Raw genomic sequence first — 16845 nt, 5'->3', positions numbered from 1 at the left:
CATTTACTTGTGTTCCTTTTCCATATGCATAGGCACAGAGCCCTTATCAGCACCCAGCTGGTTAAGCCGACCTCCCTGCATGATTTGCATTAACACAGCTTTCACTTCTCTAAAGACCTTAATGAATTTCTGCCATTGGTGACCTCTCCTCAGCTGCCAATACACACTTTTTTTCCTTTCCAATCTACGGGAAGCCTTAAAATAACAGCATTACTGTACTTCCCTAAGTCTGGATTTCTCTACCCCAAAGCAGCTCGGGGAGACTTGGTCACCAAGTGCCACAAGCAGCTCCATGAACCAGCACTCAACCTCCGCGTGTCAGAGGCCGATAAAGGGAGATGGCCCAAAAGATAACTGCTAGCTCTGCTTAGAGAGAAGCTGGAGACTTTGGGGTCCCAAGATAACCCAAATCCCCCCACGAGCCAGGCCCCTGCGCCCCGCAGCCAGGCTGCGAGCAGAGACAGGAACCGGGGCTCGGCTGCAACGTTTCCTGTTTTACGGAGCGAGAAAGAGAGCGAGAGCAGCAAAATGAAGTGGTTGCCACGAAGATGGCAGTTGGAGCGTGTTCGTGCCCGATAACCCCCTGCTCTCCCTGCTCCTCCGCGGCGGTCGAGGGGTAGGACAGGACCCCTCGGTCCAGGTAAGAGCCTGCCGCGCTGGGGCCGGCAAGGGATGGAGGGGAGGGGAGGCTGCCATGCTAAAGGCAGCAGCATGCACCTTTTTTCCTCTTTTTTCACCCCGCTTTCAGCCTACATGATTGACACTGGGAGGCTGTAACATGAACTGGCAAGAAGCACTTGGTTTTTTTGGTTTCCCTTGAAGCAAGAAGTGTAACAGCTTGGAAAGCAAAGATAAAGGACATGTTTGTTAATTAGAGAGGGTAATCTGGGGCAACAGAAGGAGGAAATAGAGTATTAGCTTGTCACAAAGGCCTCAACAGTTTGCTCAGCTTGGGGTGAGTAATGGACCGTGTATTTCTTTAAGCTTTACCTTGCTTTAAAGCGGATTTTTGGTTAGCAGAGGCTCTTACAAGAGGTGCTGTTGGGATGCATGGTGACAGGCTGGGCAGCCCAGAGACAGCGCAGGTGGGAGAGGGGCTGAGCTATTCCTGACGGGAAGAGCTGGATGAGCGGGGACCGAGCAGGACATCTGAGGCCCAGATTCAACACAGAATTGGGCCATTCCTAAAATTAAGAAAAATGAGTTGAAAAAGGCTTTTAAAGTGTCCTGAAGTGTCTGGAGCAGGTTTGGCTGTAGATACACACTTTGTCCCGAGCTATGGGGTTTGTACCCAGCCTCAGGCTTCAAGGGGGCACGTTGCTGGATGTTGGCATGCGCCCAACTCGCATTTCTGTGTGCGAAGCTGTTGGCCAAACCTTGCCTTGCCTGCTGGGCCAAGGAAAGCACGTGTGCACCAGGAGGAAAGGCCCTGGGTGAGCACAGCAGGATTGCTGTGGTACGGACGTGAAAGCTGCATGGGGATAACCTGCTCGGGCTTTTATACCCCCAGACTCCTCCAGTTGAAAGTGTATCGCAGTAAGAAACACCCAAATAGTGAAACACTGTTGGGATCCTTCAGTAAGTTTAAGCTAAAATTAGAGATGCTTCAGCAGCTATTCAAAGAAGAGAATATTCAAATAAAAATTAATAAAAGCACGTAAGTGAGCAATGCCTAATCTTTCAGCAAGTGCCATACTTAAGGGGTCTCGAAGCCCACATCCCAGGTGGGCTCAGCGCTGGGAGCAGTGTCCTGGCTGTGGGTTTGCAGGCACCGTCCCTGCCCAGAGCAAGAGCTGGCCGCCCCGAAAGCGCCGCTCTCCTTCCAAAGGAAGCCCCTCAGTGAAAAGGCAGCACTAGCTACGAGCTTTGGGTACACCACAGCTAGCACAAGGACAATGAAGAGAATTACGGAGCAGATTTTAATGCAGACTAAAAAGCACGGAAGTATTATACATGTAAATGGGGTTTACTTGTTCCCATTTTTTTTCCCATTAGACTCCACAACTTCCTAATTGCTTGAGACAGAATAAGACCAATGAAGTTTTGGTGGTTTTGTTCAACACTGAAGAACATTTAACCTGAATTTGCAGAGACTAAAATTCTTTTTTCTTTTCCCTCCTTCCTACATTAACATGATTTACTGAACATGAGAAAAGCCCCACACCAGACAGCAGCTCCCAGGCTGAGCCCCCTGGGGCCAGGCACCCTCCGAGCATCGTTCATGGGACGTGCACGGGGACGATAAGCCTCTCCACTGCCAATGGGGTGAGGGGACAGGAGAGGGGGACACAGCCTTCGCTCACGGGGAGGAAGGCAGAGGAGCAGTTGTAGGTAGTTATTGCTCAGCTTTCTCTCACTGATGCAGAAGCAAAGGCTCAAAAACACTTGATACGGCCAAAGTCCAGTAAAAAACAATGCACCAGTGGCTTGCAACTGTGCAGAGAAGTCAGCAGGAGGGAGAAGGTTTCATATCTACACCCTGCATGCACATGTAGATGGTACAATAGTGCTGAAGCAGAGGAGCTCCTCCTTCGGCCAGGCCACTGCCTTTTCTGGGGACTTTGTGGCCCAAACATGGAGGCAGAATCCGTGCCTGAGGCAAACTGGTACCATTGAGAGCCTGTGCCCCCCCAGTTCTTGAGCACAGCTCAACAACGAATTAATCCCAAAACGTAACAATCAATCGCTACACTTCTATTTGCAATGAAGGAGCCAAGGTGCAGCTTGGCTAACACACAGACCCAGGGCTGCAGCCGGCAAGGCTGCAGGAGGACAAGCGAAGGTGGACGAGCGGAGGGCAAAGCGTTATGCGGCATCCGAGCCAGGAGCTGGGGAGGGAGCGAGCAACCAGGAGGTCAGAGAAAGCAGCACTCAGTAGCTGTGGTCTCCAGAGAGTGGGTGCGCTCAGGCCTGCGGGGACTTTGCCAGATGCTCCATTAACAAAAAAAAAAAAAAAAAAAAAAAAAAAACAAAACCCAAAAAAACCAACAAACAACCCACCCCTACAACACTGCAAGGTTTTCACTGCTCCAGACCTCTCTGTGCACACAGAAAAGGCAGCCACCACTAAGGGATATAATGCAACTGCTTGAAGGGTAAATCACACCACAGCACCACTATATCGGGACCTATAAAAAAAACCAAACAAACAACAAACTGGTAAAAGAAATGCACGCTTAAAAGCGGTTTATTGCGGACATAGCAACTATTGCTCTGCCTGTGTTTTCATTGTTTTCTTTAGAGCTCTTTTGCCAACCTAAGAGCATGCACCAAAGAAATAGTCTGAATAACAGAGGGATTTTATTTTATCGGGAAAGGAATTCTTCCAGAGGAAGCAGTGGAAGCATCATTACTTGGTAGCGAAGCCAACTTCATGAGGTTGTGTTAACTGTTTGAAGTTCTGTTCCGAGCATCTGCTGGGTCAGCACCACTCGACGGAGGAGAGAGAACAGCACAGTGTGCTTCACACAGCCAACGCATACGAGTTCACGGACAACAGATTTCTCCAGGAACACCACTTGCATCCATTGCACGAGGACTCCAGAATCTGTGTCCAATACCTCACATTCATTTATTTTAGAAATGATCTGTTTTCAGTCAAATCATGTCTTTTCCCTTGGTTTCATCAGGACAGAGGACCTCAGAGTGGACGGCGTGGTCGCAGACCGGCAGAGCTGCGCCCAACATGATCAGCCAGCCCGAGAAGGCACGGCTGCGGCACAGGCACGAGAGCTACGATGAGAAGTGCGAGCGGCGGCACGAGACGCGGGAGAACCTGCGGCGGCGAAACAACGTGACGACCTGCCGCCGCCTCAGGAGGGGAGCGGAGGAGCCATCGCAGAGCCCCCGGCAAAGGGAGTTCCTGAGAAGGAGAAACCTGGCAAGCGCTGCTGGAAGGACACCGCCGGGACAGGAGCCCAAAGCACACGTCCCCCTGGACCCCTCCTCGCGGGTGGAGTGGAGCCCACCCGTCCTGCTCCAGGTAACGCCTGCCCCCGGAGCGCAGCTCAGTGCTCTGCCTGCTCCAGCTAGCACCCACTAAAGCACCCACAGCCTGTCCACCGATTGCAACAGCACTGGCATCCAAATCAAAGTACAGACAAAAAGTGAGAATGCACCAACAAAAAAGTGCATTTCCTATGGACTGCAGTTGGGCATGGGTAAACGCTGTCACCTCCCTCCTGCCGTGCTCCTCTCCGGTTTTCCAAACCCTGAACCAGATGGAGATTTTTCACCATTTCTCCAAGTACAACCCCACATCCTAGCTGCCAGATTACAGTTTTGCACTTGTACAAATTATTTTTGCCCTTGAAAAACTGAGCTCTAAATACCTGGGTTCCCTCCATCACCTTTGCTGTTAGCAGGGAGGGTGCAGGTATCAGAGACTCCCTGGTACTCGTTACCTCCCCTGTGCCGCACAGCTAACAGCAACCCAGAGGGCTCAGCGCCTTGAATAACATCTATAGAAAGATGCAATGCAAAACACCCCAGTCTGAGAGCCAAACCGATTTCCTTCTAAACTTTTATCCCGTGCAAAATGAACAATTCCCCTGGTACTCTGTGATTTCATCCTAGGGGCTTCACAAACCTATGTGAGCAGAGACAGTCAAAGGCAAGATAACTTATGCAGGCACGCCCTCAAGATCCCTTTGCAGCAGGAGAGCGTGCAGAGCAGTTACCTGCCTCCTGCTGCCATTTGGTTCACCAGGTTTAATCACCCACTAGGCAGCAGGAATCTGGAACAAGCATTTACATGTGCATGGCCCACGCATGGTGCCTTCCTCTGATTGCTTTTGCAGAAGTAACATGGGGCAGGAGGCTGCGGGGGGCAGAGGGGCAATGGGGCGAGCACCCTGCTCCCCCAGCCCCAGAGGGAAGCCAGTGCAGAACAGGTATGCCTGCTCCAAGGCAGCCAAATGATAGCAGAGATCCAAACCAGGACACAGCTCCCTGCCACCAAAAGTCCTCATCTTTTAAAAAAAAAAAAAAAAAAAAAAAAAAAAAAAAAGGTATCTCAAGACACTTGGGGGGGTTCCTTGTCCTGTTCTGGTGTGCCCCCCCAGAAGCCAGCAGGTTTCCCCCTCGCTCCCCCACAGAGCTCTGGAGCTGCTGCAACCAAAGCAGCAGATCCTTGTGGATTTGCCATGGTTTCTTGGCATATCCTTGATGCTCTTCACCCAGTCACTGCAGGGACAAAGCCTGACCCAGCCACAGCCCCTTCCCCTCCATTCCTCACAGCCCGTTTTGGAAGGATGCTGACTTGAGCTGCCCTCTCATTCCAGCACCCACGGAGCTGCCCCACATTCGCCCCTGCACGCTCCCTGCTCAGCGTCCCCCTCAGCATTTCAGCAGGGGCCATCCCCAGACGAGGTGCCTCTATGAACACCCAAGGTAGGTGAGGGATGCTGGGTTTCTGAGCACAACAGCAACCGCGGCGTTTCCCTCCCACGTCCAAGCCTCCATCGAGCGGTTTGGGATGCGAGCTGGTAGCTCCCCTTGCCAGCAGCCCCACATCTGCGCTAAGTTTTACCATCCCAGTCCGAGTTTCCCCTGCAGCTTGCAGGTGTTAAGAATACTTTTTCCTGTGGAGCTATAAACCAGCCTAGCCCACAGCATAACAACCAGCGCTGCTGAGCAGATGCTCTGCCCTACGGCTTCCCTGTAAGTGCCCCCGATTATCTGGGGCTGGGGGCTGACTCCAGTCTGCAGAATTACTTATTTCTCTGTCCGTCTGAGCAGGACTCTTTGCCTCTGGTCCCTACTGAGTTGTGTTACTGGATGCTGTTTAAACAACTGCTCTCCATCTTAGAAGCCATGCCATCCCTGAGGCAGCCAGGATGGACACTCAGAAGAATTTCATGGCCCCTGGGACAGGGGGATCTCACATCCTTTCGCTTTGCTTTCACAGGAACCCAGACCCTTACAAATCCAAGTGCAGGAGTGAAAGACTCAAGCCAGCAGACAGAGTAAGCTGGTCCTCCCCTCCCTCCCCGGGCTGGGAATTCAGATACCGGCAGGACAGCAGCCTCCGATGCCCAAGCCCAGACACGTTTCACCTCGGCGCAAGCTTTTGCTGTACAAATACCCACGCTCTGCTGGGGCTGGGGCGCAGCTGGCATCCACAGCCATGGGCTGCTGCGGACCCCCGCATCACCCTCACCTCAGTAACACGCTTTCTTTTTTATTTTAGTTGTGGAACAGCAGTTTTAAATAAGGTAAGCGAAACACAGATAATAACTAGCCTTGAACTCCTGCAAAAGAAATGAGCTTCTAGAATTTCTGACTGGGACATTGACTGGTGCTAAATTTCTATAGTTTCAAAAACGATGACACTGCTCCTATAGGAGAGAAAGACACTTCTGTCCCATGGATATCTACTGTTCTCATTCCATAACTGCCCTGGTTTGACATACTACATTGCAAAGATGCCATAACTCCAATGCTGTAAGTTGCTGCAGAAAGTATTTGCATTTCCCTGCAAAAAGCAAACAAACGAAGCCCAGCAGGCTCTCCTCCTCTGCCCAGACTCGGCTGCTAGCGTCAGTTTTATTTCAAAATATTTGGGTTTTGTAGCCAGTTCATAAAATGTTTATAAACTGAAGCAATCCTGTTGTTTTTAAACATTCGCCCTTTCCCTTTCAGGAAATGGTGCAGCTGTCCAACTACCTGAAGGTAGGTACCAAATATTGTACGTACCCACCTGGAAGGCAGGTCTTCAGTCAGTACAACAACATTTTAAAAATTATAATTATTATTAAACAAAGAGGTGTTACATACCCAATTTTAACATGGCCAGGAAAGCCTACAGACAAGCCACTGAACCCAAAGATCTGTCTGAAACCCCCCCCAAGCAGAGGAAGCCCCGACCCTGAGCTGGAGGGGTAGCTGGGCTGTCCCCGCCAGCTCCGAGGGTCCCCACCAGCTCCGAGGGTCCCTGCTGACCGGTTCTCCCCTTCCCCACAGGAGGCCTTGCACCGCGAGCTGCTGCTCAAGCAGAAGATGGTGATTTTGCAGGAGCTTTTCTCCACGCTGCTGCAAGCATCAGAAAAATCCTGGCAGGTACTGGTGAGCTGCACGAGTCGATTCCTGCTGGGGCTGGGAGCAAGTTTTGCCTCAGTGGGACAGGGCTTGTGTGCAGAAACAAGAGCACCCCACGGGTCTCCCCTTCTTTCTCAGAGCTAAGTTCTAGCTCTGCCTGGCTTCGGTGCTTTACAGGTGTGGAGATTTACAGGTTTAAAATGCAACGCTGTCACCTAGCAGGCAAGACATTGTGCCGAACCGTTCGCCTGCAAGTAGCTGCTTGCCCTGCCTCTTTCCTTGCTGTCGCCTTTCTTTTTAGGGAGGGTTGAACACAAACTCAGAATTTAGGGGGCTGCTTTGCTTGAAGTTTTTCCCTCTTGTCCCCCAAAAGATTGTTACAAAACGTACTTTGCTTTCAGATCAACAGGAAGTGTAAAACCCTTTTCTTCTATAAGGTTTTTTTTTTATACTTGCCTTTCCCACTTTTTCTTAAATAAAAAGCAAACAGAAGTGTGTAAGTGGGGAAAAAATGGAATGAACCCAAACAACCATCTTCCACCAAATTATCTTTCCTAGTCAAAACAAGTTTCAAATATTTTGAACCAATTTCCCCCCCCCCCCCCCCCAAAATAAAAATTTTAGATGCACCAAACGGCTGCATCCAAGCGCTGGCAAACACCATGCTGGATGGGGGAAAAGGCAGGCTGTTTCTTAAGCTGGGAACACAATGGCTAAAAAACCCCACCCAACGCACACAGCCTTCCCGGCCACCCAGTCTGTTCCTCGCCAGGACATGCTCTGCCCTGGTTCTTTTTGGGGACGTGTTCTGGGCCCCAAACACAGGTCAGGGGACCCAGTGCCACGATGCTCCGGCACACCTGCTTAGCCTTAGGTGCTCTGCTGAATCGTGGCCCTGCATCAGGCTATTTCCCCACAGCTCAAACAAAATCCTCCGGGCAGCACTGAAAACCAGGGCCCATTTTCTTTGTTCTCAGGAGGTAAAATTAAGGTGATGCATTTTATGCAACATATGAAGTGTTTTATATAGGACCATTAAATCAAATATTAATTTACAGTTCACTGTGCCAATAAAAAAAGTGGTTTGAAAGTTCTGTTGGGGCAGAAAAGCGAGTGATTGGGTGAGATGGAATAAAAACTTGTGTTAGATGTACTGCGGTTAGAAACTTCCGCCTTCGCTTGCTTCTTCAAATGTGAGCAGGAAAAAACAGCCTGACACACTCTGCAGGAAGTAGCCATGCAACCTCAGATTAGAAACAGGTGGGTGCACTTTGCTTCTTGCTGTCTCTGCTATAGAACAGAGGTTTGCTGCTGCCTCTCACATTCAGCCTTTCATCGGACTAAAAATTAACTCGCCACTGGCACTGGAGCCAACGGGGCAAACGAGGCAGATGCTGCCAGCTTGGAGGGGATCCCCTGGGAGCTGCGTGGAGGGAGGCAGGCAGGCGGGGGGCAAGGGGCTTCTCCGGGAGGTGCTGGCAAAGGGTCCTATCAATAATGCTGTGCCATGGAAGCTGATGGTTGATTGCCCATTTCCAGGCCCAGGTGAGATGCCAAATGCTTGCTGCAGAAGCTTTTTAATCCTTTCCAATATTTTGGGTTTCAGAAGAAATGTGATTGCATACATGTGAACGATTTGGCAGTGACTCATGAAATGGCCAGAGTAATTTTTGAGATGCTGCTCACATTTGTGGGTGCTTCTGGTTTGATGGAGCAAGCAAATACTTCACAGGAGGATGGGGTGTAGTTAAACTGAAGGGACAGTGTCTTTGGTTCCTTCCCTCTCCCACAATTTTACTTCTAAGTTAAAGAGACCTTCCTACCACCGGTCTGGACCTTCAATCACCCGTCTTGTAAAACTCACTTTGTTGATTCAAAAATGCTGCCAATGAAGGAAGCTAAGTAAATCTCAGTTTTAATTAAGAGTAATTAGTTCTGAGCAGTTCTCTTAAAGAAGAAAATTACTACTTTAATACATTTTCTTCCCTTCCTGACCTCTGAAGTTGAGCCTGACTTTTGCAAGTACCTTGCAGCTCTGCAGATTTTAAGCTCTTTGCCATTTCCAGTGCATTACTGCTACTTTATGGACCCATTTTTCTAGCACAAGCATCATGTTTGGGCAAATTGGAAGCCTTCCAGAAACAGCACGTATTATTGTTCCTTTAAACCAGCTATTTAAAATTACTAAGGGAAGGATTATCAGAGAATTCACCAATCATAGGGCAACCAGGCCACTACAGCTGTCAGCCAAAACCAGTTTAACACACTTATATGGCACTTAAGTGACAGCAGTACAGAAATGCAGAAGAGAGTTCGGGAAGAGATTTGGAGCTGCCTGTTCAGGTAACCTCAGACTCTCTGAAGACGAGGACTACAGAGGATTCAAATCCAGTTTTTGCAAGAATGGGCATTATTTTGAACACATAGCCCTAATTATTTCCTCTGCCTCGCTTTCAGTAGGCATCTCTGGGCTCTCTAGCAAGGATCCCCAGGTGGTGTTCAAACGGTGTCACCGGGGACACTGCAGAAGGGAGGAGAAACCACCACCATCTGATCCTGGTGGCTACAGGGGTTTTTTATTGTTGTTGTTTTGTTTAGTTGCGGGTGGGCGTTTTGTTTGGTTGGTTTTGGGGTTGTTTTGGGTCTTTTTTAAAGCAGCCCCTTTCATGTAGATAATCTTCAACACAAAGGCTTGACCAAGATTTGCTCACATAACTTCTCTGGTCAGAAGCGTAATTTCTTATGCCCTCCCACATACGTGCACATACTCACTCACCCCTCACTGCCACGCTGTTCTGGTAACAGCCCTGACAGACAGCTTATTCCATTTAGGGAAATCTTTATACTCTATGTTCTTTTGCCAATTTATAAGCTGCATTGCCATGAAAGGAGTTTGCCAGCACATTTCTGCTCTGAAGCGTAGGAAGGCCCCGGTGCTCTGTTGCCTTGTACTTTGTACAGTTATTTACATCTGTGCACAACGGCCGTACCACCACCCTCTAACGTGAGCCTTTGCAGGCAGGCAACAGAATAAACTGCAGAGGGGAACTAGGTGTAACAGTTCACATAAAAATTTTTTTCAAAATTCCACCTACTTTCTAAGAGGATGGAGCCATTAGTACTTTGTACCAACAGCTGAACTGGGAAGACTTATTCTTTGGGACAGTAAACTTACTTTTGTGCAAATTTAAACAGTGCTCAGACACCAGAGAATCTGGTTTTGTTGGGGTCTAACAGGTATTCCTGTAACATCAAGGAGTTTCTTTGTCAGAGGCTTGGCTTCAAACAGCAATAAGCAGAGAGAATGCTGGCATTCTCAGTATTGGTGGTGGAGAAACAGCCTACGTGAACTCTTTGCTAGAAATTTTATCTTAATTTGCATGCAGTCTGGTTTCACAAACCCTAAGAAGCCTGACTAACACCGAGAGGAGTTCATCATAAGGAACATCAGTCATCACTGTTGCCCTCTCTCCCCCTGCCCAACTGCTAGATGTCGCAACGCAGACCCAGCCTATTTCCTAAGGCTAGCACCAAGGCAAGACCTTAGCACCAAGGCAAGACCTTAGCACCAAGGCAAGACCTTAGCACCAAGGCAAGACCTTAGCACCAAGGCAAGACCTTAGCACCAAGGCAAGACCTTAGCACCAAGGCAAGACCTTAGCACCAAGGCAAGACCTTAGCACCAAGGCAAGACCTTAGCACCAAGGCAAGACCTTAGCACCAAGGCAAGACCTTAGCACCAAGGCAAGACCTTAGCACCAAGGCAAGACCTTAGCACCAAGGCAAGACCTTAGCACCAAGGCAAGACCTTAGCACCAAGGCAAGACCTTAGCACCAAGGCAAGACCTTAGCACCAAGGCAAGACCTTAGCACCAAGGCAAGACCTTAGCACCAAGGCAAGACCTTAGCACCAAGGCAAGACCTTAGCACCAAGGCAAGACCTTAGCACCAAGGCAAGACCTTAGCACCAAGGCAAGACCTTAGCACCAAGGCAAGACCTTAGCACCAAGGCAAGACCTTAGCACCAAGGCAAGACCTTAGCACCAAGGCAAGACCTTAGCACCAAGGCAAGACCTTAGCACCAGCCGGAGCTTTAGGCAAGGAGCGGCGCAGGGAGGAACCATCAGCCAGGGAACAGGGCTGTACGTGGGGACAGGCAGCAGCTACGCTTCTGCCAGACCCAGTCAGGTTAGTCTGGATGGGAAATAACCTGAAATCCTCTTGCTTTTAACTTCTCATCTCACTGCAGGTACCTGCACTCAGTATCCAGTGGAACTGCCTCAGGAGAGATTGTCAATGTGCAAAAGTTTTACGTCCCCCACATCTCCTTTATTTGGGGACCATGAAGGGCTTACTTGAACTCCGAGTGTTGAAAAGACTTTGACCAAATTTAGCCACAATATTATAGATGAAGAAAAGGGAGAAAATGAATCAAAACACAGGCTAACAAAACATCGGGGGCATATTGTACAGTTCATGATTCCACACATCAGTTCCATTGTTTCTTCCCCAGGGTCAGCTGAACGAAGATAAACTGAAGTGTAAACTAAGGGCACTTGAAAATCAGCTGCAGGCCTGCACCCAGGTAACATCTGATTGCTGAGAAACAAACATGGGCACAGAAAGGCATGAAAACAAAATACCAAACCATGTAATTAGGTTGGGTCTCAGTTTCTAGAGCCATCTGATTAGATATGGATCTGAAAATGATTTTTCCTCTTTGCTGAAGCAATGCTTCACAGCAAATTAGCAGTAGCATTTACACACTCTGGATTTGCTAATATTCAGGCTTCACAAGATTAGGTGTATGTCAGATAAGACCCATCAAGCACTTTAATTCTTCTTTTAAAGAGTTACTCAAAGGAGTGTGTGAAAAAGATCCTGATAGAGATGGAAGACCAGAAGCAGACCTACGAGCAGAAGGCAAAAGAGGCTCTTCAGAAGATGCTGGAGGACAAACTCCAAACAGAGCAGCAGCTGCAAAACTCTCAAGTAAGCCACATCTTTTCACCTGGCTTTGCTTTAATCTAGTCCAACTGTGACAAAGAGCCCCCACATTTCAGGGAAAGGCAATGACTAGCTTACCATTAGTAACAAAGATGCAAAAAAAAAATCTATTTTTTTTTTGTTAACTACTGAGCAAAATCCAAAGCAGTTTAGTGGCAACCCATGCTCATTTTGTTAGTCATACATCAGGTTATTAAAACCAGCACAAAGCTGGGGAACCATACTGCTGTTTGGCAGTTTTAAATGTAATCCCTTCTTTCTCCTCATTCCCTGCGCTGCACGCACAGAGCAACAAGCGGCACACACACAGACATCCAGGGCACGAGATCTCCAGAGACGCTTTTTCTGGAGGTGCTCTTTTATATGAAAATGCATTTTCCCCAAGAGGTAGCAATTTGCTTTGACCCACAGGATAACTGGTATTTTCAGAAAAACAAGTCAGTCTTATCCCAAATACTACTAGGCTTCTAAATCCTCCCAGCAGCAGAGGAACTCGGGTTCCCCAGCAAACCCTCTGCCTGCATTTGCTGCGTCCATCAGATGGCATCAGACCCACGCAGGTTATCATAACCCGGGTGCAGGAGGAGGCAGCGCTGCCCCGGCCCCACGCACAACCCAGCTGATGTGAGCACCCATGGACATTGTTCAGGGCAGCCTGGCACGGTCCGGCCGGGCAGTGGGTCACAGCCCACCCGTGGGTCCTTGTCTCCTCTGCAGAGAAGCCTGGCAGTGACAAGAGAGGACCTTGCCTTCTGGAAAGAGCACTACACCACACTCAAAGCCGAATTGACCAAGATGACCATGGCACACACCGAGCTTGAGAACAGCTTCCACGTTTTGCAAAGCGAACTGCAGGTACGTTAGTTCCCCACAGGGATAACGCCCACGGGAGTTCGCATTTTCCAGTTTGCAATCAGAGAAGCCCCCAGGTTGAGGTCACTATATAAGTCCCGCTTGATGAAGCACAGCAGCTACACGTGCAACACAGTTCTCCGCTTGAGGTTGCCTTTTGTTGCCAGAAAGCTGCGTGCTCGCGGGCTGCCCGCGGTGCGGTGCCAGGGCTGGGCTGATGTCGGGGCTCTTCTCGCCCCCAGCGAGCGGACGCGCAGAAGGAGCAGCTCCAGCAGGCCCTGTGCAGCCTGCAGAGCGAGCACGCCGCGCTCCACCAGCGAGCCAGCGCCTTGCGGGAGGACAACGACCTGAAGGCAGAGCACATCAGCGCCATCGAAGGTATCATGTGCAGGGGAATGGGAGGGGTCTGTCCTCCAAATGAAAGGGGGAATATAAGGAAAATAGTCTTAAAATCCTGGTCCTTAAAGCCAAGCACACACACACGTGCAAGACACTCTCTCTGAACATGCTGCACATCCCAGCTTGCTGAGACAGCCTCTCGTTTCCAAAGGGCTCCTAAAGCAATTTCCAACTAGACTAAAGGACTTCAGAGAAGTGAAATGACTTTAAGAAAAAAAAAAAAAAGGATGGAATGAGAGACCTGAAAAAAAAAAAAAATCAAAGATGAGTCCTCAGCTTTGATGAGGACTTTTGCATCCTTGTCAGACCCATCAAACACAGCAATGCATGCCCCGCCACCTGAGCGTTACTGTGTGAGCTGCTGCTGCCTGGTGGAGGAGGAGATTAGCAGTGTGTACATAGGAGCTACTAGTGTCTGAAAGTACTAATTCAGATAGAGGGAAGGAAACTCGCACATACTTCACATGGCTATTTTAAAACACAGTTAAGGAAAAGTAGGTGGCAGTTCTATTTTCATAATAGGTCTCATACAAACAGCTTTAAAATAAGCCATAAATTAATAGAATGTAAGGCACACTAGAAAAAGCTACCAAAACTGAAAGGGCAATTAACAGCTAAAAATCATGTCTCTTCAGAGAAGAAAGTTCAGTGTAGCCAACGGTAACCACTCTGCTTAACACATGTGGAGAAAGTTGCCATCCTTGCATAAAGATGCACAAGATTTACATCAACCTTGATTTTCTTCTTATTATTTCAGAGAAACTGCAAAAAGAACAAAACCAGAAGGTAGAGCTGGAGGCAACAATCAGCCGTTTGCACAGTACGTAACACAAGGAAGCGCAAAGTAAGAGATCCGCGTTAGCGCTGTGGACGATGGTAACAGTGGCTTTTCACGTTCACAGACTTGATAGAGAACCAGACCAACGAGCTGAAGACCCAGGAGGCGATGGTGCAAAGGAAAGGTCAGCAAACTTTGTAACCTAGCACTCCTCTCACTGGATACAGGAACAGTAGACCTTACTCTAGGAGAAGCCTACCTTGGTTTAGAATACAGGATTATTTTACAGCTGCGCAAAGCGAGTTGTTATACTTTGCTAGTTAACATTAAATGTAAATGTATTTATGATGGTGAACACTTTAAAAATAAATGGATTTCATTGCAAATTGTACTTCAGTGGCTATGCCATTTTTTTCCCAAGCAAAATACTTTCCAGTTTATGATTGCAACTACAGCTGTACTTGAAAAAAAGTAATAAAAGGCATTTTAACTCTCCCTCCCTTCCATTTCTGACAACTAATTATAAATATTCCTCTAGAGATGATTAACTTGTAGCTACAGCAGAGGCAGGCCCACGATAACTAACTCAGCTCCTGTGTCCTCTGCTGTGTGCGTAGCACACAAATATTATCTTTAAACTATGCTGAGTAAACAAGATCTAAAGCAAACTGAAAGCCTGGACCTGTTTCTCATCAGAAGCCTGACTGTTTTCTAGACCAGGTTTTCACCACGCAGACCCCACCTCTCACTCCTGCCAAGGAAAAACAAAACGCTCTGTTAGAGCACCCCGAGGAGGAGGAGGAGGGAGAAGAAAGCCTGAAGGATGAGATGCAGAAAAGGACATCCCAGCTTACAGCAAAGGAGAACGAGGTGAGGAAGTCACTGAATCACGGCTGGGACTGGGTTTCCAGCTGGGGAACGAGAGCTGCTGGCATGGGTGCTCCAGCAGCAGCACAACACAACTCACCAAAGCTCCTGGAAGTAACCCGAGCTTGGTACCTCCTGTAAGGATTCTTTCTGCTGATTTTTTTATCCTGATACCAGCCTCAGCTAAACCCCAGACACACTGTTGAGTGCCCAGGGCTGTAGTAGCAGAGCCCTCTCCATACAAACCCATTTCTACTCTCACAGACAGGAGAATCTCCATAGTCTCACAGGGAAAAGCCAAAGCCACGCTTTAAGAGCCAAAGCCTTGAGCACAAAGGAAGGAGAGGAGAAAAAAAGTCTTGCAGATAACAGGAAAGGTCTGCTAACAGAAGCAATGCCCTTACAACTGGGCTGCAAAAAACTTCAAAGCTTTCTGATCTCTTACATGCTTTTTCCCAACTAAAAGACTGTTTCAGGACACAAGACTGGGAGCACAAACTGTGCCCTCTACTAGCCAACAGCCCCACAGCTCTTACAGCAGTGCTCAGATAGCAAGGACTTATAAAAAAGGATTTATAACTTACTGTAGCAGAACTCAGAGCCACACAGGAGAAGAGCGTGTCCTACTGACCCACGCTGGTGAGAGCTGCCCCAGGTATCACCCAGCACCACCTGGGGAAGGGCTTTGTAAAGCACAATCACAGCAAAAGGGAACAGCTGGGGGATCCCAGCTGCCCCCGCCGTGGCGGCTCTTGCAGCCTCCTTCCACAGCTGCTGCTAACGCACCGCTCACCGGGAGGGCAGCAGGGTCTCGCACCGCGTGGCTGTTTGGACCAAAGACACTCCTTGGGTTTTGAGGTTGCACAACCAAGGCACCCATCCCGTGTGTTCCACGTCTCAGAGGGTTTAAAGGACTCTGCAATTGCTCTCGCAGTCAGTGAAATGCAGACTGAATTTCAGAATGAGAGGCAAACCCTGCCACGAGTTTGCACTCCACGTCTTCTTCCTGACCTGCACACTTCTATGGTCATAAAAATAACTATTGCTTCTTTCTCCTGTGTGATGTGAAAGATGGCAGCAAAGCCAAGCAGGTCATGCGATGGCAACCGACCGGGCATTGCCTCCGTCACCACGTTCCCAGTAACACTGAGATCTGCTCTGTCCCCTATAGGTATATATGGGCATACAGGTAGCAGAAGTGAAAATCCCCCGTCACTGCAGTGCCCATGCATGGGCGAAGCGCTGCAGCCGCTGCGGGAGCCCTGCCACTCTCGGTGCATACAAGAGTGAGGGGTGCCCTCCTGCTAACGGCCCCTCGCTCTGCTTGCAGTGCACGGAGCTGCGCTCGGAGCTGGAGGCCCTGAGCGAGGAGTACCGCTCCTGCCTGACCAGGCTGCGCCAGTGCCGGGACGAGCTCAACCACTTCCAGAGCAAGCAGGCAAAGGTGGGAGGTGTTCCTCACCCCGACTCCCAGTGCTTTCGGACCGAGGCTGCAGATCGGTCTGGGAAAAATTCCCCCATTTATTTGTGCAGCGCGGAAAGATGAATGACATGTTTGCTAGGGATGAGATGAGATGTTTCTTCTCCCCACCAATTTCCTAGTAACACTTGCTTCTCCTTGCAGAGACGACACAGTCACTGGATCCCTCTCCTGGTGGCAGTGATAGTGATGGCCATAGCCACCTTCCTCGCAAGTTACAGACCATGAAGGACCTTCTCAATGACCGACCTCACTGCAAGAACTGACTTCTCCAACAGCAACGCACCCTTGCCCCAATGCACCGTCTGCTGTTGTGTACTTGCCTGTTTGGTTCATATCCTGAGCTGGTCTCACTCCAGACAAGCTCCCACAGCTCCAATAAACGCTGGGAGATCACTCCTTCCCTCGGCTGCTTTGCTTATTC

At 49.2% G+C, this 16845-nt stretch overlaps 1 protein-coding gene across 3 annotated transcripts; it reads left to right on the top strand.

Moving 5' to 3' along the window:
- The first annotated feature begins 283 nt into the window (after nucleotides 1-283).
- On the top strand, nucleotides 284-16817 carry TRAF3IP3 (TRAF3 interacting protein 3). 3 transcript variants are annotated; one of them, XM_009462415.2, is made up of 16 exons: nucleotides 288-640; nucleotides 3630-3982; nucleotides 5283-5391; nucleotides 5909-5966; nucleotides 6191-6215; nucleotides 6643-6672; nucleotides 6964-7059; nucleotides 11552-11623; nucleotides 11890-12030; nucleotides 12763-12900; nucleotides 13140-13275; nucleotides 14054-14116; nucleotides 14199-14258; nucleotides 14790-14944; nucleotides 16113-16385; nucleotides 16566-16817. In XM_009462415.2, the coding sequence occupies exons 2-16, from the start codon at nucleotides 3686-3688 to the stop codon at nucleotides 16647-16649; spliced, it is 1737 nt and encodes a 578-aa protein (XP_009460690.2). In that variant the 5' UTR covers nucleotides 288-640; nucleotides 3630-3685; the 3' UTR covers nucleotides 16650-16817. The 3 variants fall into 3 exon arrangements, with proteins under 3 accessions (XP_087617890.1, XP_009460690.2, XP_087617891.1); XM_087761765.1 differs by having other exon boundaries at nucleotides 312-640; nucleotides 16272-16385; XM_087761764.1 differs by lacking the exon at nucleotides 11552-11623 and having other exon boundaries at nucleotides 284-640.
- Nucleotides 16818-16845: the final 28 nt, after the last annotated feature.

This window comes from Nipponia nippon, unplaced genomic scaffold (genome assembly GCF_047370975.1).
Source record: "Nipponia nippon isolate SJK-2023a ecotype South Korea unplaced genomic scaffold, ASM4737097v1 scaffold_25, whole genome shotgun sequence".
In the NCBI taxonomy this organism is placed as follows: domain Eukaryota; kingdom Metazoa; phylum Chordata; class Aves; order Pelecaniformes; family Threskiornithidae; genus Nipponia; species Nipponia nippon.
The sequence above is the reverse complement of the archived record's forward strand: the minus strand, read 5'-3'. Positions and strand labels throughout refer to the sequence as shown.